We start from the raw sequence: 26499 nt of genomic DNA on the forward strand, positions 1-26499 counted from the left end.
CACGCCCCGCTCTCTCTCCATAGGGATCACATTACCTGTTATTAACGGATCATGCACGTCCACTGTGTTCTCAAGGATAAACGCTACCTTCTTTCGTTTTCCTCGCAAGTAAGGAAATCGAATGGACTCAAATCGCCCATCTCTGGTTCGATTTGAGAAAAAATCGCCTGTATCTCCATTCATCCACTGGACGAGGACGGTGCTGGTCTTTGCATCTCACCCCAGTAAAATATTTTGATGGTAGGGCCGTGTATCGCGTGGTATGTTCCTCTCTCGAAGCGACAGATCCTTTTTCTTGCGCAGAGAATGCTCCATATCTTCGAAATCTTCCCGCGTCTGATATACAGCAGAGTCTGTCATATAGACACTTGTCACATCCACACAGGACATGAGCACGGCATCTAGATACCCTTCTCCTGGAACACGATGGAAATGCTGTCAACCGTTAAAGAGGCAGAGTAGTCGTTCCACATTCTTTTAAAGTACAGCGGGGCATCACCAAACCTTTTTTTTTAGTGTAGTAGGACAGCGCTTCACATCCAATCACAGGCCCATGTGTCGAGTTGACACCTATTATATAGCGAGACGGCGTACTTCGAAGAATGTCATACGCATTCAGCATGGGTCGTAACAAAGTCGTGCACTCCACGGCACCATACCCGTAATGCATTCGTACCCCGCTCTGTTTATACATGTTGTTTACAAATTCTCGCGTGCCAGGAACCAAAAATAAATTGGTGCATATACGGCGTCGCGTAGGTCTCTCTCCATGGATGAACGAGCACGACTCTCTCGCGGCCAGTCAACATGAGGCTTCTCCCTCTTCAAGTGGCTGTTGCTTCCATGCTACCGACTCCCCTACGACAAGCCATGTCGAAGATGCCATCGACTAGGATGCTCTTCATCTCGACATACTCACCCTGACGATGCAGAATCTTGGCCCCCTCGCACACGACTATGTCTTCGTCTTCGACGAAGTCGGTCATCCCCTCTTGCATTTGCCGACCCAGCCTTCCGATGGAGAGAAACGCATGTACAACGCTATGGACAGGGCCCTGTGTTCGCTTAGAACCTGTGGCTGTCATCCTCTAGAGCACTCCCATAACGACAGGTTCCAGGAATACCAACGCCTCACACTTCCTATCCCAGCGGCCCACTCCCGATCCTGTCAAGCACCCACCCCTCATATGCGGATGCTGGATCCATTATTACACGGCTCGGGCTCTCCATCGAAGTGACAAGTATATTATACCAGGGAAGAGGTTGGCCCTCGAAGACCTGGAATTGTGGCGCTATAGCTCTTCGTAGCCTGTCACAGTCTCATCGCATGCAAAGGCACAGCTAACGTGAGGCCCACCAGCTATACTTCCATAGCAGCATTCACTACGAAGTTTAGACTACATCACAATACAATCTTGATGGCGAGAGCATTACGCCGACGAGAGGGCGACCTTGAACGAGGCGCCAGTCTTCGCACGCACTTCCTCCTCCGTCGCGCCGGGCTGCAGGTCAATCAGCGTCAGACCACCCTTCTGGCGGTCCACCTTGAACACGGCCAAGTCCGTGACAATCAGATCCACACAGCGAGCTCCCGTCAGCGGGAGCGTCGTGCTCTCCACCACCTTCGGCTGGCCGTACTTGTCCACGTGCTCCGTCAGCACAATCACACGCGTCGCATCCGGGTTCGAGACGAGGTCCATCGCACCACCCATGCCCTGCACGAGCTTGCCGGGAATCATATAGTTCGCCAGGTCACCATTCGCAGCCACCTGCAGCGCACCAAGCATCGTCACGTCCAAGTGGCCACCACGCACAATACCGAACGAGTCCGAGGAGTCGAACGACGAGGCACCATCAATGAACGTAACGCCCTCCTTGCCGGCGTTGGTCAGGTTCGGGTCCACCTCCGCTTCCGTGCGGGGGTATGGACCAATACCCAGCAGGCCGTTCTCTGAGTGCAGTGTCACATTCACGCCCTTCGGCAGGAAGCTCGGGACCAGGCCAGGCATACCGATCCCCAGGTTGACGTACATGCCGTCGCTCAGCTCCTTCGCCGCACGGCCTGCAATCAGATCACGCTTCGTCGGCTTGTCTGTCGACGACTTCGTCTCGCCCTTGTCGAGCGTAAGAATTTCCAGATCCATCGGCTTCTGCGACGGGACCACCGCCGCGACAAACACACCCGGCAGGTGCACATGGTCAGGATCAATGTTGCCCACCGGCACAATTTCCTCCGCCTCGACAATCGTGTAGCGTGCCGCACGCGCCATCACGTCATTGAAGTTGCGCGCTGTACGACGGAACACCACATTGCCCGCCTCATCGGCCTTCCACGCGTGCACCCACGCCACGTCCGCATGCAGTGCATGCTCTAGCAGGTACGTACGGCCGTTAAATTCACGCGTCTCACGCGGCGGCGAGTACGCCTTGGGCACCAGCGGCTTGCCAGCGTCCTTGTCGGCCTGCGACGGCGTCTCGTACTGCGTGATCAACTCGCCCTTCTCCACGGCGGTGCCCAGCGCTGTGGGCGTGTAAAAGGCGGGAATACCCGCGGCACCAGCGCGAATCTTCTCGGCCAACGAGCCCTGCGGGACAAGCTGCATCGATACCTCACCGTTAAGGAATTGCGATGTGAACGCACGGTTACCGCCGACGAACGACGAAATCGCCTTCTTGATCTTGCGTGCCTCTGCCAGCATACCCAGCGCCTTGCCGGGCACACCCATGTTGTTCGAGATCACAGTCAGGTCCTTGACGTTCTTCATCTGCGACGCGGCTTGAATGATCGTCTCCGGGGTACCACAGAGACCAAAGCCGCCAACCATGACAGTGTCGCCAGCCTTGACATTTTTCATGGCCTCTTCCAAGGTCGTCACCTTAGTTGACGAGAAACGAACAAGCGTTGGCAACGTGCATGGAACTGTGCGAGCTACGCGCGCCCGCACCGGGGCGCGCACCGCAGCGCGAAGTGTGGAGATCAACATAGGGATCGTTGGCGGTGAGAAATCAGGTCATCGAGACATATATATGCCCAGCTATTGATTTTTCCATGGGGCGTTTGCTTACAAACCCAATGCCTCCACCCGAGAAGGCGACCACGCACGGCAAAATCACTCTCGTTTAGCCGTCCTACGCGCGTCCGTATGCTTGTTGGGGGCCTGTCTTATCGATGCAGCCCTTGTTGTTATAGACATTGTATTACTGGCTAGAGATCATCATGGAAATCCTCGTACAGACTACAGGGTAATTTCTCCTAAGCATTGCTGCCATGGGTTCAAGTCATCGGCTGAACTAGGCATCGACGCCCACAAGGTCGTCCAACTGCTCGGCATCGACATGTCAGCGTTCATAGCAGGTACCGAAGGGCCTGTAGTCGCTGCCAAGGCTAGGGCATTAGGCACAAGCGTGGTGGTAGAAGTCGGGAACGGCGTTTTCCAGCGCACTTCCGAGGCGAACGTACGAGACGCCGTATCATAGAGCTTTCGTAGGATCTCCACCTGCCGGCTGGCACTCTTCCATTGCATGGCCATTTCTTCCAGCTAGCCGATGCATTTATCCATACGCGATAACGAGTTGACTTGATCGTCTCGGCCAGGGTACGATGCAAGGCCTGCATGCACCGTCCCTGCTTGGAAGATAAAGTAGACCCCAGTGTTGGGGAAACGGCGCACTTGGTATGTCGCTTGGTACGCCTCCATATTCATAGACAACGAGTCGGCTGCATGCATGCTTGCTTCAGCTCCATTTGGTAGGGAACATAGCTCTTGGCTGTCCGCTTGCTTTAATAAGTACAATGCCTCAATGGCATGGGTATCAGGGCTCAGCGCATTGTCTAAGAAGGGCACACGGGGTCGGTGCAGAAGCAGCATACACACATAGAACCAGCCATGGAGTACCAGCAAATGCAGACGTGTGTGACACTAACAATGGTTCCATGTGGAGGCATTTGCTACCTTCGTTTCCCAATCTTTAACGCTTATGAAAACCAGTTTCCACTATAGTCCCACAGGCAGACCGGCCGCCACACACCGGTCCTTCTCAGACTTTTAGTAATCATTTCACTGTTGAAAATGGCATGGACACCTATATGAAAGGCGACCTATGCATATCCCCAGATGTTATAGCTACTAGTCCTCATGCCATCCTACGTGCCATCTATGCGGCCGCGTCCCTATGCGGACGGCTGGCGTTTCAAAGATGATAAAGAATTGGACTGGAAAAAGCGTTTTTTGCGGAGTAGGATGCCGTTCCTACCCCCTGCTAACGAATTTCAAGTGCCAGTACACACAGGTAAAGTACCAATGGTGTACGAACTTGATGAATTTTGGGCTTCAGCCAGGTGGGTATTCTTACCTACTATCCTTCGATACGCATTTATGAAGGTGACTGGCTACTCCGTCCCGCCCGTATTACTATTCTTTCTCCATGTCGTTCATACTATGGCGTTCCTCAAGAGTTATCAACTTAAAGTGCGATCGCTCATCATCAAGTACGGGTACTTGGATGGTGAGGTTCCGCGAGACACAATCAGTGAGCCAATGACGACTTTTGTTTTTGAAAACCTTATCTCGGCAATCCTTGTTCGCCCTCTGTTCTTTTTCCTTCTGGCTTACCGGCAACATGAGTTGCCCTCGCTTTCGCTCTGGTTACCCTTGCAGCTATTTTGCTTTACGATGATCGTGGACTTTATCTATTACTGGGGTCATAGGGCTACACACGAGGTGGACGCCTTGTGGACACTGCACAAGACACATCACACAACGAAACACCCGAACCCTTTCTTGGCAGGCTTTTCAGAAGAAGTGCAAGCCGTGTTTGACGCCCTAGGTACTCCCGTGCTTACTTACATGGTGTACCCTATTTCTTTTGACGCATTGTATATTTGGTCTTTGTACTTTATCTCCATCGAGGTCATGGGGCACTCAGGCCTGCGCGTCTACTACCCTGGTGTTCTTACATCGTTCCTTCTACGACCTTTCAATCTGAACATCGTTGTGGAGGACCATGATTTGCATCACCGCTACGGATGGGGTAAAAGTTACAACTACGGCAAACAGTCGGTCTTTTGGGATCAGTTGTTTGGCACCCGTGGTGAAAGACTCGAGTTGCGTGATGACAATGTCGACTGGCATACACGCGTCGACGTGGGATGGACCAAAGAGTAGGTCCTGCTGTTTATTGCTATGAAATCGGATCTACTCTACAAACAAAGACTTTACTAAGGGAAACATGATGAAATGATGATTGGTATATAGTCGTACGAGATGCCCTGTGATTTATATTGTTTTGACGTAGCGTACAAAAAAGAGGCCTAGACAAGACGCAGTCATGACCGATCCCATAAAGATTTGCGCATGCAGAAAGTTCGGTGGCTCAACGACCAGAAGAGCGCCAGCGACAGGGGGTCCAAGCAGAACACCTACTGAAGACACCATACTGGCCATCCCCAAACGTACACTCACATCAGCTGGGTTGTCTGTAAGATCCGACACAATCTTCGGCATGGAAGAGAGAACATTACTGGTGAAGAATCCGTACAACACAATAATCGCCACATAGCTGCCTTGACCATCGGATGCAATCCAGCAGTACACAAGAACAGCGCCAATCAACGTTCGTGGGAGATACCAGTGCATCACACCAAATTGCTGTGATAGCATGGCATTGAGCAAGCGCCCAACCGCCGCACCTGATTTAAGGAAGGATGTGGCAAAGGGGTAAATAGAGGGGCTGTAGTGACGGTGCTTTCCATACAGCGGAAAGTAGAAATTGGGTGCTTGCACGCCGGCCATACATAGAAAGTAGGAAAAGAGGAAAAAAGCATACGGAAGATCCGTCCACGCTTGAGAGGACCAAAGGCGTCGCGCTGGAACCCTCTCCTGCCGCGGCGTGGAAAGAACAAGGGCTACCAAGAGACAGCCCATCATAAGAAATCCAATGATGCGTACCGCCCATGGGTACCCAATGCTGGGCTCCATCGTATTGAACATGATAGGAAAGATAATGCTCCCGATGGTACTCCCTAGTGACGCTAGTGTCAGCACCCCACCCCGATGCATGGTAAAGTATTCGGAGACGCAAGAGATGCTGGGGAGGTATAAGAGACCAGCTCCTAGGCCCAAGCAGACTCCATGCGCAAAGAATACATGAACGTATGATGTGCTCAAACTATCCATCATGATACCCAAGACCGTGAGAATGGAGCCCACCGTACACATCCACTGCATATGGCCTTGATCGACCCAGGGAGAGGTGACAACGCCCACAAGCACTGCAAGGAAATACTGGACAGAGCCGATGACAGCAATGGCCGAGGCCGAGTATGTCGGTAGCATCGTATCATGAAAGTACACAAGAAATGTGCCATAACACCCTACAATGCCCCATGAAGAGAACAGGAATAAAAAGTCACTGGTAAGCTGTGAAAAAGCCACAACCACAGTGCGAATCGGGTATGATTGGTCTTGTGCCGCATCGACCACAGAGAGAGACGTGGGATTCGCAAATGGCTCATCTGTATATTCCTGCTCCGCCGCAACAGATCGCGGTGTAAGGGTGTCTGAGTCATCTTGCGAGTGACCTCGATAGCGAAACAAGCCCATACGCCACAATCGCAGCCTCCGGACGTTGGACTTCGCAGACGCAGGTACGTTGCTCTCCATCGAGGCGCCTCCGCAACCGTGCCAACAGGTGGAGGGCCGATAAGCAACCACACAATCGATGCAGTCCACGCGCACCATTTCTCTACGCAGGACAAGACCCCTATGTACGCTTACAGCAGCGGCTCCAAGTTAAATTCGAGGGCCGAGCATGGGAACGCGATATCAAAGTGTTGCAACACATCTGGGTGCAATACACCAAGCGTACCGATATGCATATCGCCTTTCAGGGCCACCTCCAAGTCCTTTAGCGAGTCCAGGCCGGCTCCGGCAGCCGGTGTAGGCAGACGCACAAAGATGTGGGCCGCACGGCCCGGGAAATACGTCGCATCTTCAGCCTCACGGAGGTAGTAGCCACGGTCGGTCTTGGTATCATCTCGCGCAATGCGGGGAATGTCCAACATCATCATTAGCTTGTCCAAAAGACCATGGATGACCTCGAAGCCAGCCGCCTTGTTGCAGTACAGCGCAGCAACGTGGCGCTCGTTGCGTGACATGCGCTGCTTTTCCGACGCATCCTTAAAGGCGACATCAGATACTTCGAACAGTTGAATAGGGAGAGAATGCTTTTTGTTCTCTCGCAGTGTCTTCAAGAGACCTGGCAGCAACGACGTACGCACAATCTGGTACTCGAGCGTCTTGGGGTTCTCCAGGACAATGGCCTTCGTACCATCGTCCTTGCGGTTCATCCATGCAAAGTTCTCGTCGTGCGAGCACAGGATCAACGGCAGCACTTCCAGCCAGCCGGCATACGCACATTCATGGCGGATAATGTCCGAGAGTTTGTTGATGGGCAACGGACCGCCTACCGTGTTCGTACCGGGGAAGGTCTTCGGCAAGTTGTCAAAGCCATGCGCTACCGCCACATCCTCCATCAAGTCGCACTCGTGCAGGATATCAGGGCGCGTCACAGGCACACGCACATCCACCACGTCCTCGTCCGCCGAAGGCGACGCATCATGGCCCATCAACGTCAACAGCTGCGAGATTTCCTTCGCCGAGTGTTGCAGACCCGTGCAGCGGTTCACATAAGAGACATGCACCGATGTAGTACGAGGGTCAAGGTTCGGTGTCACAACTTCCTGTCCGTCCGGGTATACGACGCGAATCGGCTCGACGGTGAATGGCTCAGCACAGTACTGCGAGAACATCGTCACAATAATATTCAGCACAATATCCAGCTTCGTCCTGTCAACAGCCGTCACATCAATGAACACGTCCTTGGTATTCAGCGTGATCTTCGAGTGGTTCGAGTTAATGATCGGCGGCATCGACAGGACGCGACGCTGCTGATCGTAGATCACAGGGTACACGGAGCTCTCACGAATAATGTGCAAGTACCGGCTTAGGTGCTTGTCATTTTCGTACAGCTCCATGAGGCCAGAGGCCGTGTACTCTTCCGTACGGTTCAGCGGCGCAAACTTGATGTCATTGGGCGGCAACGCCTCGTACGTGAACGGCGGCTCCAACGTCGCAAGGTCGTGCGTGCCAATGGCAACGAGCGTACGCTGACGAGCGAGATTCTGATGCAGCTTGTCCTGCAGGTCAATAAAGTTGTCGTAGTTTTCCTGTGTAAACGTGACGTTGCGTAGCACAGCGCCAGCAAAGAACGGGCGGATCTTCGACGTGTCAGGGGCAATGGTAAGCGTAAGCATCTCCTTCGGCGTCGTAAGCTTGTACACAGGCGGCTTATCAAGGCCTAGGAATACACGCAGAGCACGCAGGATACCCTCAAAGCAGAGAAGATCGTATCGGTTGGCAGGGATATCAATCTTGAGCGAAGGACGCTCATCAGTGCCAGCTACCTGCTCTGTCGTATCATCGTCCAATTCAATACCAAACTGGAAGCAGAGCTCGTCAAACTCCTGCGTTGTATAGTCCTTGCCGAGTCCTTCGAAAAGCAGGGCCTTGTCTACACTGACCGTCGGCATGGGTGACGTGGGTAGGGAGCGAGGCCGGCCGTGGGCCTCGCGAAGAAGCAGTGTGCCCTCCCCTCGCACCTGCCCACGTGGCCCCGGCCGAAAGGAAGCTCCCTGGCTACCTGGCTGGCCAACTATCCTGCCAAGCTCTCTCACATTCCAAGTAGGGGGATCGGGATGGTGGCATCTACAATACTATAGCTAGGTTACGTCAACGAGTACTTGGGACCACCGCCGCCTTCAGGCACCGTCCACGTAATGGTCTGGTCAGGACACTTGATAGAGCAGGTCTTGCAGTGAATGCAGTTCTGGCTGTTGATCACCAGCTTCTTGCCACAGGCATCCTCCTCGCCATTCGCGTCCTCCTTCGGCACGTACTCGTACACAGCCGCAGGGCATACACGGCCCAAAGGACCATCGAACGTGCCCACATTGCGTTCCACGTGCGTCTTGTAGTCCAAGTCCTTCACAACCAAGTGCACAGGCTGGTCCTCAGCGTGATTCGTGCCCGTACGAGACACCGAGGTAAGGATATCAAACGAAAGCTTGCCGTCGGGCTTGGGGTACGAAATGGGCTGGCACAGCGAAGCAGGCTTCGTAAACGCATGGTCCTCCTTCGGGTGGTGCAGCGTCCAGGGCACACGGCCCTTCAAAATCATCGTCTCCAGACCCGAGTACAGCAGACCGCCCCAGAAGCCCAACGGGCCATGGAAACTCGGGCGGATATTCCGCACCTCGTGCAGCTCCTTCATCACCCAGCTCTCATCCAGCTTCGTCTTGTACGCCTCAATGTCAATAGGCGCATACGGGTCCTCCTCGCTGCGCTTCGCCAGGGCATCCATAGCCGCCTCTGCAGCCAGCATACCACTCTTCATTGCATTGTGCGTACCCTTGATCTTGGGAACGTTCAGGAAACCAGCCGAGCAGCCAATCAACGCACCACCAGGGAAGTGCACCTTGGGAATCGACTGGTAACCACCCTCGTTCAGCGCACGAGCACCGTAGGCAAGGCATTCACCACCTTCCAGCACCTTCGCAAAGAATGGATGGTGCTTCATACGCTGGAACTCTTGGTAAGGGCTCAGGTACGGGTTTTCATAGTCCAGGCCCACAACGAGACCAAGCGTCACAAGGTTGTCCTCCATGTGGTACATGAATGTACCGCCGTACACATCGGTCGACAGCGGGAAGCCCATGGTGTGCGAGACCAAACCAGCGTTGTGGTTCTCAGGCTTCACGCGCCACACCTCCTTAATACCAATACCATAAGTCTGCGGATCGGCATCCACAGCCTCCCGCAGCTTCAGCTCTTTGATCGCCTGCAGAGAGAGCGAGCCATGGGCACCCTCAGCAAACAGCGTGATCGGAGCGCGGAACTCCATACCAGGCTCGTAGTTGTCCTTCGGCTTGCGGTCTTTGTTAAGACCAATCTCGTTCGTCACAACACCCTTCACACCACGCTTAGTGCCGTCAGCTGCCTCGTCCCAAATCAGCTTGGCGCCCGCAAAGCCGGGGTAAATCTCCACACCAGCTTCTTCCGCCTGCTCTGCAAGCCATGCAGTCACACGCGACAGCGACACGATGTAGTTGCCCTTGTTGTTCATCTGCGGAGGGTGCGGCATAGGCACAGAACCCTTCTCGGTCAAGAACACCATGTCGTCCTCCAAGGCAGGTTGGTTCAGCGGCGCGCCCTTCTCCTTCCAGTCTGGAATAAGCTCATCTAGCGCTGTAGGCTGGATCACAGCACCAGACAAAATATGGTTGCCTACCTCAGCACCCTTTTCAAGAATAACGACGCGAATCTCTTCACCCTTGGCTCCAGCCAGTTGCTTGATCTTGATCGCTGCACTCAAACCAGCCGGACCACCACCAACAATGAGCACATCGACCTCGTCCACCACGGTGTCATCTTCCTTCATTTCCTCTGCTTCCTCACAAAGAACACGACCGGCATGGAAGCTGCGAACGCGAGTCACCGGAGGAAGAGTCGGCTTGTACATAGCAGGGCGGCAGAACCCGCGCGCAGAAATATGAGGCAATTGAGACACACTGCTACGCATCACGCGGCCCATAGCTGGGACCCGCGAAACGCGAGTAACATGCTTTACCAACATCATGGTTACAACGGATCGACCGCTCTACCCATCATACCTCGGCTTAGCGGGTCGGCTGGACAAATCTCGAGCTTGTAGCAACCCAATCACCGTAAAGTATTTCATCAGCCAGGCCAAGCTTATATAAGCGAGCCGGAACATCGAGCCGGCTACTGCGAAAGTCCAGACCTTTTTCTATTCGAGCGAAGCAACGCCCTGACTAATCCAGAAAAGAAGAGCAACACCTCTCTTCGTCAAAAAAGGGTACAGCAGTATACGTCTTTTAATCCCACTGACAAAATTGCACATAATCCCATCCAAAAGAAAAATAAGCAGAAAAGTATCTTTCAAGACCGTTTCGCCTAAACGCCTATAATCATAAGGGTATAACAACTCCTGCCTAACCCGTCCATAACAATATATAATCCCAAACGTAAAAGATTGCCGAAGAGTTTGCTTCGTAACAACAGCACTTGCATCGTGTCAACAGTCATCAAGATGTTATATATAGATCACAATGAAGTAGTAAAGATCGTAAATCAGCTTTTCGCTGAATCTTGCAACAAAACAAAAAAGGAACTAAGCGCCGAAGAATCGAGTGAAGTCAGAACCAGGACGTTCACCTCTTAAGCACATAGAGCATAGAAGTCAAAAAGAAAGGTAATATTTTTGCGTGGGCAACCATTTAGTTCAGGAAGCTCCACGAGATTGGGAACTCGCCCATGTCAAGGTCACCGTCGTTCAGATCCGAGAATAGACCCTTGCTGAGGTCGAGCGAGCCAAAGTCACACGAGGGGCACGAGTCAGCCACAACAGCGTGCAGGACCTTGTTGTTCTTGTTGTTCACAATGCGAACGAGACGACCACAGTGGCTGCTGCGATCGTCGGTGCTACCGTACTGCTCAACGTTAAGGGCGACAATGTGGTCAGCGTTAGTGCTCCACCAGCCACAGTTGCCCTCGCTCATGCCAGCCGAGTACCAGGTGGCCTTACCACCAGTGAACACGTTGCGGGAGTCCACCTTAGCAGCAGGGGCAGCCGACACGCCAGCAACCAGGGCAACAACAGAAAGAACAGCGGCACGAGTGAACTGCATATGGACAAGCTTGAAGGGTATGAAAAGATGAATGATATCGACGTATCTAACACAGTGTTTATATATGTTTCAGATAGATTTTTTTTTCAACAAAACACCGGAAGAACACCATGGTGAGTCCCCCAGTTACAGCGCGAATTCGTTGGCGAGTACCCCAAATGTGTTTGATCGATTTTGAGATAGACCCTGTACTACCCCGTTTTCGTGCTTTAGTCATAGAGATTAACACCCTTTGTTTACATTAAGTCTCTCATTTCCTAGATCGCTTCCTCATCCGAACGCTTTGGTCCAATAAAATTTTAAATTCGAACACAATGGACAGGAATCAATTACGTGTCATAGAGTCATTACCGCAGTCCTATTGAACCTCTCCCTTGTAATTTTTTGTCAGCAAATTCGGGGGTACCGAAACCATGCTTCTTCACGTGTACTCTTTGACCCTTGAACGTACGTGGAGGCGATAGCGTGCTAGTAGTGACGCTTTGTTACGTGAGCGACAATGGCTACAGGTAACGCGACGCCGATTCTGGCGAAGCTACAGCAGGTTCAAACGGGTATGTTAAGCTTTCTTGTCTATTTCTCACATTCTTTAGACTTTGAACTTGCTGTAGACTCACATCAGCAGTTGTTATCGCAACTCTCAGAGAACCAGCAAGTACAAAAGGTAATTACACGGTCCCGATGACCTCGCTTACTCTCAGGAATTTTCGAACCTTGCGCCCGATGCCCGCATTTACAAGCGAACAGGCCCTGTGTTATTGCCCCAGGACTCTGTAGAGGCAAAGAGCAATGTTGAGAAGCGCATTGAGTATATTCGAACTGAACTGTATGTACCGGTTCGTGGGTCTCATTCTTTAGCCAGCGTGTGGAGAAGCGATTGGAGGAGTTGGGCTCGAAGCGCGATGCGATTCAGAATGAAGTACGTGAGTCGTCAGCCTAACATATCTCAGCTAGTAACATCGCGCCAACAATAATCAAAATCATGATACCCTTTTGTCTACGTACTAATGTTACATGGTATGCTTGGCTATAATCTGTTCGATCTCTGCGCGGATCTCATTTTGGCTTTGCTTTAAAGAGAGAACATCATCTAAGTTTCGTGCCTTTTTCGCAGCCTCTAGATAGGATGATAGTAATGCCTCTTGCTCAGACAAGACATTGATTTGCTGCTGTGCTTCCAACGGCAAGTTTGTCGCCGAGGTCGATGGTGAAGATTTGCTTTTCTCCTTACGGGCCACAGGTAAGCTTTGTAAAGGAAACATCTGAAGGATTGTTAGTGAGAGAATACATACATTTCTTTGTAGATATATCGTGGCTCGTGAAAAGATGGCTTGTTGTAAGCGCTTTTGCGTGGGGGAAACCAAGCCATGCACAGTGGGGGGCAACCTTTCGATTTTCCGAGCCAGTTGATCGAATTGGGAAAAGCGAGCTAGCAGGTCCTTCCTTGCTTGAATAGCATCTGCTTGAAGTGCACAATTGTCGCGAAGCGTAGAAGCCAACGCAATGTCCATGTCGTTTTTTCTGTTGTTAGCTTAGATTAGATGCTTACTTGAGCCCAAGGAGCATTTCGTGGAAATTAGGGAGTGCCTCGTCAATTTCTTGCTGAAGATGTCTCAGAGCCTGGAAATGTCAGTATCATGGGAGGCACATACGTCGTAGTCTGAGATCAACGCCATGGGCTCGCGCGACTGGATCGGGAACTGGATGCGATGGACAGTTACCTTGCAGTCTCGACAAAAGCGTATGGCATAGAGTTCGGCAGCTTCAAATGCCTTCCATTGTGACGGCTTAGACTGAGCTGGTGGGCGCTGTGGTAGATCGTGCAAAAGTGAGTTGGAAGGACTAGGAAACATAAGCGAGCTGCATGGCTCCTGCGTTAGTAATGAAGAGGTAGAACGGTCATCTTGCTCGTGAAGAAAGTGAGGCAGCTGAGGCGATGAACATACTGTCCGTCCGCAGAGCCGACAATGGTGTCGTCGAATAGCTAAGGAGAATGGGACAGAGCATATTGCACAGTTAGGGCTCAGAGCGTCTTCCTGCCATTTGACAACATCCTGCTCCGCGTGCCTTCGATACATGTCCAGCCGATGCTTCTGCATTTCGTGCTTGGTGTGAAACATATCCAGAACTTGTTCACCCCCACGACGCAAAAACCCTCTTGGATCAGAGAGGAAGCTGGTCTTGATCTCCATCGGAGGCTCGAAAGCTGGTGAGTAGATTTTCAGGAGTTTGCCGAGCCGACGTTCCATACGCTGGTCATCCAGTTCCACAGAGCCAGTCGATTTCGCCCGCAATTTCTGAAACTCTTCTGTGCGTTTCCGTATGACGCCCTTGGGTTGGAATCCATTGCGATAAGGCATACGATCAGCACGAGGTTGGATGGGAAGAGATTCACGTGGCGAATGTCCCTCTGCTCGAAGCGCCGCATTGCCCGCAAAAGAGTAGGGATGTACAGTGGAAGGCCCTGGAGAGAGACGATGTCCTGAAGGAGAAGAAGGCTTTTCTTGTACACCTTTCAATGCTGTAGCTTTGCCGCCAGAAGATGACAAGAGCGGTCGTAAAGGCGGAGGGCTGACAGGTGCAGAGGAGGTGCCGCGCGGTTCCACAAAGGTCGGTGACGCACTACGATTAGACCCAGTGGATGCTGTCTCTAGGCTCACAAGATAAGGAGCCTTGTTGTTCATGCCGCTTGCTGATCGGGAACGTGAGCCGTTCATGTGGACGTTAGGCGAAGGACTCGAGGTCAATGACCTTGCGCCACCAATCGAATGGAGCGGCGTGGATGTGGTCCGAGCCTTGCCCTTATTCCGCTGGTAAGGTACATAGGCAAGATTCATAGGCGGCCCATCAGAGCTTCCGTTGCGTCCAGGGGAAGGCAGCGCCATTGCGCGGCGAACGCGCCGGAGAGTGTAAGTGGACGTAGAGAAGTGGAGGCAAGCACTGCGCGGGCGACGGGCTTGCGAGTCCAAAAAATGTACATTCTAACATACTAATACAGCAATATATAACAAGTTGATACATAGTCGTGTATAGAAATGCGACCCCATTTCTCAAGTATACTGATGTTTTTTTTCACAGCCGTCGTAAAGCCAAGATTTGAATTTCCAATTCACAGTCAGCCAAGGGGCAGGTGGCTGAGTCGCCCATACGTGACCGCAGGACATCCCATAGCGAATCAAGAATGAACTCCACAGCGCCTTTGTTCAGCTTACCCCGTTCACGGAGAACCGTGCGGAAATGGGCTTCGTATAAGTTTTTAAACATTGCAATAATGTGTTCATAATATGCATCCTGGGACAATTTGCCAGACTGAACCGCCACCCATGCAGGCTGTGGTAATCGCAGCATATCTGGCTCGCTCGTCAAGGTGATGGTCTCACCCGTTTCTGTTACATACTCTTTTGTCTTGTTGCATCCAATACCACAGCTCCACTCTACCGACCATACATCGCTGAATTTCTCAAGCACACGTAAGGTTTGCGCAGGTGTACGTGGATGAATGGGAAGAGATAACATGAGTCGTGCCACATCCACTTTCATCATTCCGCAAGAGACCAATCGTTGCAAGCATGGCATAATCATATTGGACATAGCAAGCCAAATATCTTTGTCATTGGTACTGGGTGGCACTGGTGGCGTGGTCGTGGATTGGGCATCTTGCTCAGAAATAGAGGCCGTCGAAAAACGCTTCGACTGTTCTGCAAAAAGCAGTGACCCACTCTTACTCCTGGACGGTGTCGACGTAGAAAGATTATCGGTTTCTGTAGGCGCAGGCGAACCAGATTCGGAACGAGCAATGAAAGCCATGATGAAAATGCCGCCGCGCCGGAATTCACGCGCACGAGCATTCAGGCACATGGTTAACTCAGCATGGGCCACGGACGGCAACGATACATTGGTGTTCGGAGTATGGATCCAGTGAAGGTCCATGAGATTGAAGCCCAAGTGCAAGGAGTCAGGTGGCACCACGCGCGAGCCAAAGGGGCGAGCGGAAAAGGTGGAATAAATCACATTTTGCAGGGACGGAACGAACGAAGACTGCCATAACGGGTTCAAATACGAATCGGGATGCGACTCTAAAGCGAATCGGAAGGGCTTGAAGTCATGGTTCGTATCATCCTCATGAATAACGACAAAATTCACAAGGTCTGCTGTCTCGCGGGCAAAGCCAGCCATGGACGCTCGATAAGCCATGGCAGAAGAAGAATTGGGCGATGACGCAATACGTGCCATGATCCGATCCATAAAAGTTTCAATAATCGATCGGACAAGACTCATAGCGCGAGAGCTCATACAGCCATACTCCGCTATAAGCACTGTTCGGTGCTCGTCCAAAGAGATTGTATTTAGCAAAGCAGGTAGTACCGTATTCAACTTGGCTCGAATGCCAGGCCCAAAGTGGCTATTATTTCCACTAGAGGATATGTCCGAGAACATGGAAATACTTCCAGAAGAGTCCGTATGATTGGGTGCCGGACGATCATTGGGATGGCGCTGCGTATCCGGAACAGAATGCCTAGTTCCCTGCTCTTCAGTAGGTATTGAATGGCTGGTGTATGTGAGTGTAGATGTCGACCCCGATGTTGGGGATCGACGTAACCTCAGCGATGGGCTTTGATCACGATCTGCTAGGGCATTTTCTATTCCCAGTTCAGAAAGTTCGGGCCAGGTAGAGGAGGGCGCTCGGCTTGAACTGGACCAGGTACTGATTTGTGTGTCGCTGTCGTTCACATGACTAGACTTTTCGGGAGGGCTCGTACCAGGCGTTAGGTGACTTGATAAGCGCTGCCGTAACGTTTCCGTAGAATCCATAAAGCCGTACGCAATTGGTAGGTTGTCCTGTGTGTAGTAATTCCAAGGCGCATTAAGCATGTCGTTGGTGTGCAATTGGGTTGCATCCTGAGAGCCATTCTTATGCGATACATATCGTTGAAAGCCTAGCATTGATGCATCATCCTCATTACCGCTAGCACGAAATGTTTTTACAGTAGGTGTCGGAGTACTCAGAATTGGAGAAGGAGATTGGGCTTCTGTTGTTTGACCTTGGACCGACACAGTCGAGGATTGTATGCCACAATCTGTTTTTAATGAATGTACAGGCGCCCTACCATCGTCTAATAAAGACAAGGTCTGGAGCCCCAAGGACGAACCATTCGATGAAGATGAATGTTCATCTTCATTTGAGTTGGACGAGTTAGCCGTGGTGGAATCTGCCATCCTTCTCCGCAATAAAGCCTAATACGTAGACCAGGAGAAGGGGCGAGAGGGAATAAACCACACTAACTCAAGCGAGGTGGTATACGAAGAAGAGGTGTAACACAAAGGATCAGTTATGGTTATAGATAGTAAGCAGAAGTATGTCTTTCTGCCGCTTCGCCGTCACTAGATCCAAGTTACAGAATGTAAGTAGCGAGCTTTAAGCTATATAAGGCGACCCGTGTCGAGGAGTCAGGGAGCAAATCGGCTCGGTGGGTATCACGTGACACGTTGTCAACCCTGTGCTAAGGCACGCCAAGCGTTTAGGATATGAAGAGCTTTCGACAGGAAGCATATGGAAATTGCTGGCCTGTACGTGGACAGACAATAATTTCCCTATCAAGACTTCGTGAACGTAGTATGGATAGGGCCTGGGTGAGTTGAAAAGTGTACGTACTTCAGTAGAGTATACCATACCATTGGGAAGGCACATCGGAGGATTTTTGTCATCCATGGGCTTCCCTGTTACCCGGCATATTAATGTAGATTGTGTAGGGTGGTTATGGGATACATGTGAGGTTAGGACACCCAAGTTGTCCTTTTGACAAGCCGGACAGTCAGGGTTCATTTCACCCCTGTGTAACAGGATACTGGAAAACAAATGAGAGTTGACGGAGCTCTCCATATCAGCACTGCTGTTGTCTTCTTCCATAGGACAATGCAATGCTTCAGCTGACATAGAGACGGTGTGCAGACTCGATAGGCCTGCACTGAGAGCCATGTACAATAGAGGTATAGTAGGAATATTGTGCAATGCCAGACTCGTAGTCCGGAATTGGCGACGTAATGCCTCCCATCGGTCAAAGCTAAGAAGATCCTAGGTGTAAGAAATACAATGATTGCATACCTGGTAACATGGCCGTCGTGGGCCACAGGCAAGAAGGCCCATGGCACGAAGCAGCGTCGAAGAGCCACTAGGGCTAGTCGATGCTGGAAGATGGGCTGCAAGGTACTTTCGAGCATATTGAATTGCCTGGATACGAGACGAAGGGGTTCCCGCCTGAATATATTCAATAAACTCCTGGATTCGAAGCTCCTGCTCCAGCGTGGAGCCCATTTTGCGCAATGCAGCTCTGTTTTCCGCGCACCATGCTAGAGCCAATGCACACGAAGGTTTCTGGCCCTTTGCCTCATCACCCAAAAGAGACATTTCGATTTGATGGATCTGTTCAAAAGCAGGCAGGTCTACCAGAGACTGAGAAATAGTAAGCAACGTGTCCCTTACCACGTACCTCAATATGCTGGCGCTGTGCGAGTGCTTTTGCCGTATGCATATACCCTTGCCGTAGCATGTGATCGACAAGAAGTCGATCTAATCGTGTATCACACCAGTGGGAGAAATCAGAGGAAGCAGGGTCCATATGGTACAAGGCCTGCATATGCTGTAAACGCGCTTGCAACGCTTCAAAGAGAAGAGCATCATTCTTTTTTGCATCTTCAAGCTTGGAACGTAATGACGACAGTTTTTGTACTGCCCCCCGGAGCGTACGCATTCGTTCCTCCGTGGTAGCTGACGACAAGACATGAGAGAGAGTTTGCTTTGCATGCTCCAAATCACGATCAGATAACCGCTGCTGATGCTTGAGACTAGTACGCAGTTCATCCAGAGGACGTAGGAGGAGGGATTGCTCTGCCCTCAGCACGTCCTCTGGATCTGGCGGCATGGAGGTTGGCATGGGCTCCGCTAGTCAACCAACGGAGCACGGTCGTTTGTGGAGGAGACATCGGCCTGCCTGCAACGTCCACCAGGTCTCCACTTTTTACATAAGAAAGATTTGCAGCTGTTGAAACATGCATTACTAGAAATGAGAGGAAGGGGCTATAGAACACGATAGGGCAAACATGACTGCGTACGAAATCCGGGGGAGTCGTTACATACTGACATGCTGTTCATCATATCAAGCAATAAAGAAATTTTTATACGTTGAAAAGCAGGCCAGCGGGATCCATATCCATAGTTGAGTATAGAGAGGTCCATGTGCAACCTGCCTACGATGCAAGGCCGTTACGACAGACGCTCCGATACGAGATCCTTTTAGGCGAACATCTTGCGAGCCTGCTCCGCCGCAGCGACCATGGCCTTAAGCTGAGCCTCACACTCTTCCCACGTACGGGTCTTGAGACCACAGTCGGGGTTGACCCACAGCAGCTTCGGGTCGATGAACTCGCTCATCTCCTTGATGCGCTGAGTCATCTCCTCGACCGACGGCACACGCGGCGAGTGAATGTCGAACACACCCGGACCAATCTCGTTCGGGTACTTGGTCGACTGGAAGATCTTCAGCAGCTTAGCGTCGCTCTTCGAGTTCTCAATCGAGATCATGTCGGCATCAAGAGCAATGACCGAGTCCATGATATCGTTGAAGTCCGAGTAGCAGAAGTGGCTGGCCGTGTTCATGGCATCCGAGGCACCGCCCACCGAGAGACGGAACGAGTCAACAGCCCACTTGAGGTAGTTGTCCCACTCCGAGCGACGCAGAGGCAGACCCTCACGGATAGCCGGCTCGTCGACCTGAACAGCCTTGATACCGGCCTTCTCAAGGTCAATCACCTCATCACGCAGAGCCAGGGCAATCTGGAACGACTGCACATCCTTGCCAATGTCCACACGCGGGAACGACCAGTTGAGAATGGTAACCGGACCAGTAAGCATACCCTTCATGACCTTGCTGGTCAGGCTCTGAGCGTACGACGACCAGCGGACGGTCATCGGGTGAGGACGCGACACGTCCGAAACCACAATCGGCGGGCGCACGTAACGCGAACCGAAGCTCTGCACCCAGGCGTTCTGAGTGAACACAAAGCCGTCGAGCTGCTCACCGAAGTACTGAACCATATCGTTACGCTCCGGCTCACCGTGCACCAGCACGTCAAGGCCAAGAGCCTCCTGCTTCTCAACGACCATCTTGATCTCGTTCTCCAGGAACTTCTCGTACTCCTCCTTCGAGATGTCACCCTTTGTGAAGCGGGCACGGTATTGACGGATCTCCTTGGTCTGAGGGAACGAACCAATGGTGGTCGTCGGGAACGGCGGCAGCTTCAGGAACTGGCGCTGCACCTCACGACGCTGGGAGAACGGCGACTTACGGTTGAAGGCCTCCGGCTTGATGTTGGCGAGACGCTCACGAACAGCCGGGTCCGAGTTCTTCTCAAAGTCGCGACGAGCAGCAATGCTCTTAGCGTTCTCGGCAAGCTTGTCCGCAGCACCGCCCTGAAGAGCCTGCGACAGAGTGGCAACCTCACCACACTTCTCAGTAGCGAACGAGAACCAGTCGAGCACCTCAGGCTTGAGCTTCTTCTCGTTGGCCACCGTGATCGGGGTGTGGAGCAGCGACGAAGATGAGGCCACGTGCACACGGTCAGCACCGAGCTTCTCCACAGCCTTCTGAGCGAGCTTCAGCGCAGCGGCCAGGTCGGTCTTCCAAATGTTACGGCCCGACACAAGACCAAGCGAGAGACCAATCTTGGTCGAGGCAACGGCGTCAAGAACGCGGTCAAGCTGCTCAGGAGCACGGTCCAGGTCAATGTGAAGACCGGCGATAGGGAGCTCCTTCACAAAGTCAATGTTGTCCTCCAGGCGACCGAAGTAGGTGGTCAGGAGAATGTCAGCCTTCGGCACGCTCTTAGCGAAAAGCTCGTAGGTCTGCTTGAACTCGGCAGCGAGATCCTTGGCAGCATCAGTGACGAGGATCGGCTCATCCACCTGGATCCACGAAGCACCAGCGCCCACCAGCTTCTGGAAGAGCTCCACGTAGACCTCAACCAGCTTCGGCAGAAGAGTGTAGCGGTTGAAGTTCGGGTCCTGCACATCCTTGGCAAGCTTACCAAGCCAAAGAAGAGTGATCGGACCAACAACGACCGGGCGAGCGTTGTAGCCAGCCTCCTTAGCCTCAACAAAGTCGTCAATCGGCTTGGTGTTGTTCAGCTTAAAGGTCGACTTCTCCGAGAACTCGGGCACGAGGTAGTGGTAGTTCGAGTCGAACCACTTCTTCATCTCAGTAGCCGGCAGGTCAACACCACCCTTTTGGTGACCACGGGCCATAGCGAAGTAGGTGTCAAGGCCCGAGAGACCCGACTTGGCGTACGCCTCCGGGATGATGCCAAAAGTGTTCGACGCATCAAGCACGTGGTCGTAGAGCGAGAAGGTACCAGTAGGAATGAAGTCCACACCCTGCGACTTGATGGTCTCGTAGGTGTTAAGACGCTGCTCCTTGGCGACCTTCAGGAGCTCCTCCGCAGAGATCTTGTCGCTCCAGTAGGCCTCCAGAGCTTTCTTGACCTCACGCTGAGGGCCAATGCGAGGGAAACCAAGAACGGAAGAAGTAGCCATATTTGTATGTATAAAACGGGTAGTGACGAAACGTAAAATCACTGCCCGAGAAGGGATCCGTATGGTAAGGAAGACAGATGCGAGGCCTCGAACGGGAGCATCTTCATCTTACCATCCACGTGCACACATGCCGTGATTTTGAACATGCCAGCACATTCGAAGCTGAGTCTGTTCTCGATCGTCCAATAAAATTGCGAGATCGTGCCCGCTCGCCCGACACCTCACACGAGTAAGAGTGAGAGGCTCAAAGAAAATGGAGTCATACGCACATGGGTCTGCCTTTTTTCCAGCGGAATGCACGGTTCTGCATCTAGCACGCAACAAGGAGGCAGGACACACGGTAGCATTAAAGGATGGCGCTTCACGTGGGACAGACCATGTAATGGCGCACTGGCTCGAACTAGACTGAGATAGACATGTAGGAGAGATGGGCAGGGCAGGGCAGCGTGCTAATAGGACGCTGGGCCGAAATGCAACCCTACCACGAGGACGGGAGATGGCCTATGGACATGCAAAAGGCATCTACAGTGCCTGCATACAGCAGCATTAAGACAGCATGTAGTACGTTATCGAAAAGTAGCCGACAAGTCTCTGACCCTTGCTCTATGCCAAAGCATACTTGCGCAAGCGAGAGTGTAGGGGAAAGACTTCCTTGGCATTTCTACTAAGGTCCTCGAGGAGCCCCTCGGAAGCTTGGTAACCGTCATGGCCCTTGGCATGCCACTCCACACGCTGGCTTCTACGGCAGCCTGTCAGGCTTGACAAAAGAGATGCCCTACCGCAGAGAGATTCACCGTTCGGCACATGACAAAGAGGCGCACAATAACATAGTAACAACAAAATATTGCAAACAAAGGTGGTGCTACGAGAGTATCGACCAGCAGCAACAACAAATATAAAAAAAATTTACACATATGTCTTGCACAACAACAGATATACCACAGAAAGGAAGACGTTGGCAGGAATGCGGTTTTAGGCCACGTAATTAAAGGAATGTGAATACTTAGATCAGAGTGAGCATTTAGCAGTACTGGCCAGGAATGACAGACTCGCAACCGTCCTCGTCGTTGTTGACGTTGCAGTACTTGTCATCAACGCAGCAACGGATGCAGGCACGGCGAGCAGTAGGCTCGACAAGCTCCACGTACGACGAGTAGCCAAGGCAGACCGAGTCGCGCGGGTTACCGCGGCCACCGTCACCACCGTTCGAGTCGTACTGACCACCGTCGTCCTTGCGGAGAAGAGTGCTCTGCACCTCAGGACGAATGCAACCAGTCAGCTGGACGTAGTGCTTGGTCTTCTTGAAGTGGACCTCACTCCAGAAGTCCGAAGCGAGATGACCCTGCGACTTGTCGTAGGGCTTGGTGCAGTACGACTTCATACCGCCGGGCTGCTCGCTGTCACCGATCGACATCTTGTGACGCGGGAGAATCATGCAGTGGTCAGCCACGCTGGTCACCCACACCTGGTTGTCAGGGGTGGTGCGGCGAGCAATGTTCGAAGGAGCAGCAGCCACCATCGAGGCGAGCACACCCATAAGCGCAGCAGAGAAACAGAACTTCGTAGACACCATGATTTGCAAAAGTGGTGGTTTGACGTCTTGTACGGCTATGGCTTTATATAGAATAAACATATTTGTGTTGTGCCTAACGCGGTGAACGCCCGCGAGTGATATACACTACCCGCACTGCGCCAGTACATACAGCCAAGACACCTGTCGCAGGGCGCTTCTTGGTTTTCGTGCATGTGACGCAAAACATTGGCTGGTTTTCTCATGTAGATGTGCTGCCAAGGTGTGTGTTGTTCATGCAAGTACCCCGAGAAAAGTGCAAATATGAAGGAGAGTGACATTCCTCGTCCGTTACGTAAAAAGGTACAATCGGGATTCCATCGACTGCTCACCTAAGCTGAATTCTACGCCCGGCGACTTTGCGCCCATTTCACGTGATATAGGTATATGCATGCACACAGTGAGTCGGACGTCGGAATGCCGATTGCACGTGGGCTAGGTAAACCCCTCCCAGCGAAACTCTACAAAGGGAATGAGGATTTTTTATGCGTGTCACATCGGTTCTAGTACGGTCATCCACCAACTACCATGCGTACCTCGACGGTGTATCAGCTCCTTGCCTTCGTGGCCCTTTGCACGGTCGGCGTTCTGGCTGCCCTGCCGGATGTGATCGATGTGAAGATCAAGAACCTCACCCCTGAGGACACGATCTACGACCACACTCGCGAAGTGTTCTACCAGTCAAACCTCTACAAGGGTCGCATTGCTGTCTACGACCCGAAGCGCCAGTCGCACTTCAACGTCGCCATTGACGGCGCTTCGTCGTCGGGCGACGGTGACCAGCAGATGTCGGGTCTCTCGCTGCTGACCCACGACAACTCGAAGCGCCTCTTCGCTGTGATGAAGAACTCGCGCTCGTTCAACTTTGCTGACCAGTCGAGCCACGGCCCGAGCTCGTTCCATGCCTTCTCGCTCCCGCTGAAAGAGAACAGCAAGCCCATCTGGTCGGTCGATCTGAAGAACGTCCAGGACCAGTTCGAGCAGCAGGCTGGCACTCGTCCGTTCGGTGTGGTCCAGTCCGCCCAGGACCGTGACGGCAACTCGTACATTGCCTTTGAGCTCGGCATGCCGGCTATTGCCAAGGTTAGCGCTGACGGCAAGACCGTTACTCCGTGGTTCCACGAGAAGGGCAACGGTGGCCAGCGCCCAGGTTACTCGGGTATCACCTTCGACCCGATTGCCAACCGCATTATCGCCTTCGGTGGTCCTCGTGTCCTTACCGCGTTCGACCCAACCAGCAACAGCCCGAGAGCTAAGAACGTGAAGATCAACGGCAACTTCGGCTCGCTCACTGGCTCGGAGAAGATCGTGACCATCCCGGTGAACGGCAAGAGCGTCCTGGTCGGTGCCCGCGCCCCCAACGCCGTGGCCTTCCACTCGGACGACAACTGGAAGTCGGCTTCCATCAAGTCAACGCATCGCAACGAGCTCAAGAACAGCGGCTTCACTGCTGTGACTGACTACTACAGCGGCAACGAGCAGGGTATCTACGCTGTGAGCGCCTTCTTCGACAACGGCGCTCATGGTGGCCGCTCGGACTTCCCGCTCTACAAGCTGGACTCGAGCATCCTGCACTAATGCTGTCAGATTTTCTTTTGTTCGTTTCTATTAGCCGAGACCCTTGATGGGATATTATAGTGATTGTCTATTGCGAATCGACGATGATTTGTTTACGGTGGTGTGGCAAGCGTAGTTTGGGGCGCCTCGATGCGGGAGGGCGCACGCCACGTGGTCCTGTGTTGGTTCGCGACACTGTGCGTCCCAAAGAAACACAACGACGTTGTTGACATGTCGTGGACGGTGTCGCTAGGCATTTCCGGCGTGGCGTACCTGTACCCAGTGTACGCCACGTACAAAGCACTTACAGCCGCCACGCGCGGTGGCACTACGCCTGTTGCCTATGCCTGGAAAGAAGGTGTGGGGGCTAGTACCAAGGCTAAGGAACCGCCGACGCACCTCAGTGAGCTAGAGACTTGGACGATGTATTGGTGCGTGATGGGTATCATGTGGCTCTACAATCTATGGATCGAGTGGTTGCTGCGCTGGTACGTATAAGAGAAGCGAGATTCACACTTCGCAGGCTCCCCTTTTATTGGCAGATTAAATTCATGTTCTACTGTTGGCTGGCGTTGCCGCAGACTCGCGTACGTGGATACAACGAAACGACTTACATCGCAGGGCGCTTCCTCTTTGTACAAGACCTACCTGGTCCCCTTCCTGGCGGAGCACGAAGCGGACATTGAAATGTGGTCGGAGCATGCCAAGGCCCAAGCTATGCAAGGCTTGCGGCTCGCGACCAATGCCATGGCTGGCATCCTTCGCACAACATTTCAGCCAGCCCCACCTACCAGCCCCAACACAGCACCATCACCAGCTACAGAAACATCAACCACGTCGCATGCTAGTGCTACGCTGCACCATGCGGGCTCTGTCGTGCACGAGGCAACTATGCGCTGGCTGTCTAATGCAGTCAATGTTGCAAATGAAGCTTCGAAGCAGCCCCTCGTCGAATCACCGAAGAAAAAGACATCACGAACACGGAAGAATGCATCATAAGAACATGAGCTTATCTATACATAGTGCCCTGGATACCCTAATGAATTTATGGAATTAGCTCGAACGCAGTTGGTCAATGACCATAGCCAGGGCCACAAGCTGGCCAGCCGTTTGCACCGTGCCAGCACGGTACTTGCGCATATGCTGCGTTACATAGGCAGCCAGCTGGAGTGTCGGTTGAGAGGTCAAGTGTGAAGATGGCATTTGGTGGAGGAGCATGGCACCGATCAGTGTGCCGGAGCGGCCAATACCCGCCGAGCAGTGAATCCATGGCATAGCATCTTTGAGAGGAGGACGTGCTACAGCATCCACCGCCTGCATCAGACCTAATATGGAAGGTGCGGGCAAAGCGCCGTGATCTGGCCAGCCTGAGAAATGCAGCTGTGTAAAATCGTGCTGCTTGCTAGCATCACGCAAGGAGGTCAAGCGGAGACGGCGGACCACGAGGGAAGGGAGAGCAGAGGCAAGAGGCTGTGTGGTAGCGTCAAAGGCCTGCGTCGCCGATTGTTCGGAGAGCAGCGCAAGTGACCACGTCTTGGTCGCATCGACAAACGGCTGAGTCGTGTCCACGGGCCAGTATCGATCGCTCTTGGGGATTCCATTCTCTTCCAGCGCCGTCAGGTTGACAAGCACGTCTGTTTTCTGGTCATACAGGTGGTCAAAAAACGTATGAAAAGTGGATGGCAAGGGAGCCTGCGAAGCAATGCACGCTATTGCACCCTCTTCACTTTCCGGCAGAGGCTTGATCACAGACGCATTGATATAGGTACCGGGCAACAAAGAGGCATCATCTTTCGGTAAGTATTAGACGACAACGTACAGGGATAAACATTCGCATAGCGATTGTCCGCCAGATGCGCCTTGAAGGCGGACATCCGAAAGTCGGGATCCGACAGGCGCAGCGCATCGATCTTCGTGAGATTGTCCAGCAGGACGGCCACCTGTGCTGCCGAGTAGGACGAGGGCTCTGCCATGACTAGAGCGGCAGCAAGGTAGGGGGTTGGGCAAATCGTCGGCTGG

The 26499-nt window shown here is 52.6% G+C and overlaps 15 protein-coding genes across 15 annotated transcripts; 4 read left to right on the forward strand and 11 right to left on the reverse strand.

The window, feature by feature from the left end:
- Positions 1-1430: 1430 nt before the first annotated feature.
- Malapachy_1417 (coenzyme a) lies at positions 1431-2984 on the reverse strand (the record flags this gene model as incomplete). The annotated part of the gene is made up of 1 exon (XM_018135921.1): positions 1431-2984. One exon carries the CDS (start codon positions 2982-2984, stop codon positions 1431-1433), a length of 1554 nt encoding a protein of 517 aa, XP_017990667.1.
- A 252-nt stretch (positions 2985-3236) lies between these two features.
- Positions 3237-3530, reverse strand: Malapachy_1462 (hypothetical protein; the record flags this gene model as incomplete). The annotated part of the gene is made up of 1 exon (XM_018135966.1): positions 3237-3530. One exon carries the CDS (start codon positions 3528-3530, stop codon positions 3237-3239), a length of 294 nt encoding a protein of 97 aa, XP_017990838.1.
- A 909-nt stretch (positions 3531-4439) lies between these two features.
- On the forward strand, positions 4440-5165 carry Malapachy_1448 (alkylglycerol monooxygenase; the record flags this gene model as incomplete). Its single annotated transcript, XM_018135952.1, has 1 exon — positions 4440-5165. The coding sequence occupies one exon, from the start codon at positions 4440-4442 to the stop codon at positions 5163-5165; it is 726 nt and encodes a 241-aa protein (XP_017990858.1).
- A 161-nt stretch (positions 5166-5326) lies between these two features.
- Positions 5327-5660, reverse strand: Malapachy_1461 (hypothetical protein; the record flags this gene model as incomplete). Its single annotated transcript, XM_018135965.1, has 2 exons — positions 5327-5419; positions 5457-5660. 2 exons carry the CDS (start codon positions 5658-5660, stop codon positions 5327-5329), a joined length of 297 nt encoding a protein of 98 aa, XP_017990890.1.
- A 1112-nt stretch (positions 5661-6772) lies between these two features.
- On the reverse strand, positions 6773-8590 carry Malapachy_1431 (phenylalanyl-trna synthetase subunit beta; the record flags this gene model as incomplete). Its single annotated transcript, XM_018135935.1, has 1 exon — positions 6773-8590. One exon carries the CDS (start codon positions 8588-8590, stop codon positions 6773-6775), a length of 1818 nt encoding a protein of 605 aa, XP_017990706.1.
- Positions 8591-8784: 194 nt separating this feature from the next.
- Malapachy_1432 (electron-transferring-flavoprotein dehydrogenase) lies at positions 8785-10692 on the reverse strand (the record flags this gene model as incomplete). The annotated part of the gene is made up of 1 exon (XM_018135936.1): positions 8785-10692. One exon carries the CDS (start codon positions 10690-10692, stop codon positions 8785-8787), a length of 1908 nt encoding a protein of 635 aa, XP_017990705.1.
- Positions 10693-11356: 664 nt separating this feature from the next.
- Positions 11357-11767, reverse strand: Malapachy_1426 (b2-aldehyde-forming enzyme; the record flags this gene model as incomplete). Its single annotated transcript, XM_018135930.1, has 1 exon — positions 11357-11767. The coding sequence occupies one exon, from the start codon at positions 11765-11767 to the stop codon at positions 11357-11359; it is 411 nt and encodes a 136-aa protein (XP_017990683.1).
- Positions 11768-12266: 499 nt separating this feature from the next.
- Positions 12267-12741, forward strand: Malapachy_1413 (prefoldin subunit 6; the record flags this gene model as incomplete). The annotated part of the gene is made up of 5 exons (XM_018135917.1): positions 12267-12321; positions 12361-12431; positions 12469-12593; positions 12626-12686; positions 12718-12741. The coding sequence occupies 5 exons, from the start codon at positions 12267-12269 to the stop codon at positions 12739-12741; spliced, it is 336 nt and encodes a 111-aa protein (XP_017990663.1).
- Positions 12742-12777: 36 nt separating this feature from the next.
- Malapachy_1460 (hypothetical protein) lies at positions 12778-13443 on the reverse strand (the record flags this gene model as incomplete). Its single annotated transcript, XM_018135964.1, has 4 exons — positions 12778-13029; positions 13060-13288; positions 13317-13387; positions 13420-13443. The coding sequence occupies 4 exons, from the start codon at positions 13441-13443 to the stop codon at positions 12778-12780; spliced, it is 576 nt and encodes a 191-aa protein (XP_017990889.1).
- Positions 13444-14839: 1396 nt separating this feature from the next.
- On the reverse strand, positions 14840-18699 carry Malapachy_1452 (macrophage erythroblast attacher; the record flags this gene model as incomplete). The annotated part of the gene is made up of 5 exons (XM_018135956.1): positions 14840-16169; positions 17749-17840; positions 17871-18096; positions 18133-18218; positions 18256-18699. The coding sequence occupies 5 exons, from the start codon at positions 18697-18699 to the stop codon at positions 14840-14842; spliced, it is 2178 nt and encodes a 725-aa protein (XP_017990875.1).
- A 359-nt stretch (positions 18700-19058) lies between these two features.
- On the reverse strand, positions 19059-21353 carry Malapachy_1415 (cobalamin-independent methionine synthase; the record flags this gene model as incomplete). The annotated part of the gene is made up of 1 exon (XM_018135919.1): positions 19059-21353. One exon carries the CDS (start codon positions 21351-21353, stop codon positions 19059-19061), a length of 2295 nt encoding a protein of 764 aa, XP_017990665.1.
- A 1021-nt stretch (positions 21354-22374) lies between these two features.
- Positions 22375-22926, reverse strand: Malapachy_1420 (hypothetical protein; the record flags this gene model as incomplete). Its single annotated transcript, XM_018135924.1, has 1 exon — positions 22375-22926. The coding sequence occupies one exon, from the start codon at positions 22924-22926 to the stop codon at positions 22375-22377; it is 552 nt and encodes a 183-aa protein (XP_017990685.1).
- A 525-nt stretch (positions 22927-23451) lies between these two features.
- Malapachy_1444 (mal s 1 allergenic protein) lies at positions 23452-24501 on the forward strand (the record flags this gene model as incomplete). The annotated part of the gene is made up of 1 exon (XM_018135948.1): positions 23452-24501. One exon carries the CDS (start codon positions 23452-23454, stop codon positions 24499-24501), a length of 1050 nt encoding a protein of 349 aa, XP_017990853.1.
- A 210-nt stretch (positions 24502-24711) lies between these two features.
- Positions 24712-25479, forward strand: Malapachy_1449 (hypothetical protein; the record flags this gene model as incomplete). The annotated part of the gene is made up of 3 exons (XM_018135953.1): positions 24712-24968; positions 25004-25067; positions 25102-25479. The coding sequence occupies 3 exons, from the start codon at positions 24712-24714 to the stop codon at positions 25477-25479; spliced, it is 699 nt and encodes a 232-aa protein (XP_017990737.1).
- Positions 25480-25533: 54 nt separating this feature from the next.
- Malapachy_1456 (tyrosine specific protein phosphatase) lies at positions 25534-26453 on the reverse strand (the record flags this gene model as incomplete). The annotated part of the gene is made up of 2 exons (XM_018135960.1): positions 25534-26270; positions 26300-26453. The coding sequence occupies 2 exons, from the start codon at positions 26451-26453 to the stop codon at positions 25534-25536; spliced, it is 891 nt and encodes a 296-aa protein (XP_017990873.1).
- Positions 26454-26499: the final 46 nt, after the last annotated feature.

This window comes from Malassezia pachydermatis (assembly GCF_001278385.1).
Source record: "Malassezia pachydermatis strain CBS 1879 chromosome Unknown scaffold7, whole genome shotgun sequence".
NCBI classification, from domain to species: domain Eukaryota; kingdom Fungi; phylum Basidiomycota; class Malasseziomycetes; order Malasseziales; family Malasseziaceae; genus Malassezia; species Malassezia pachydermatis.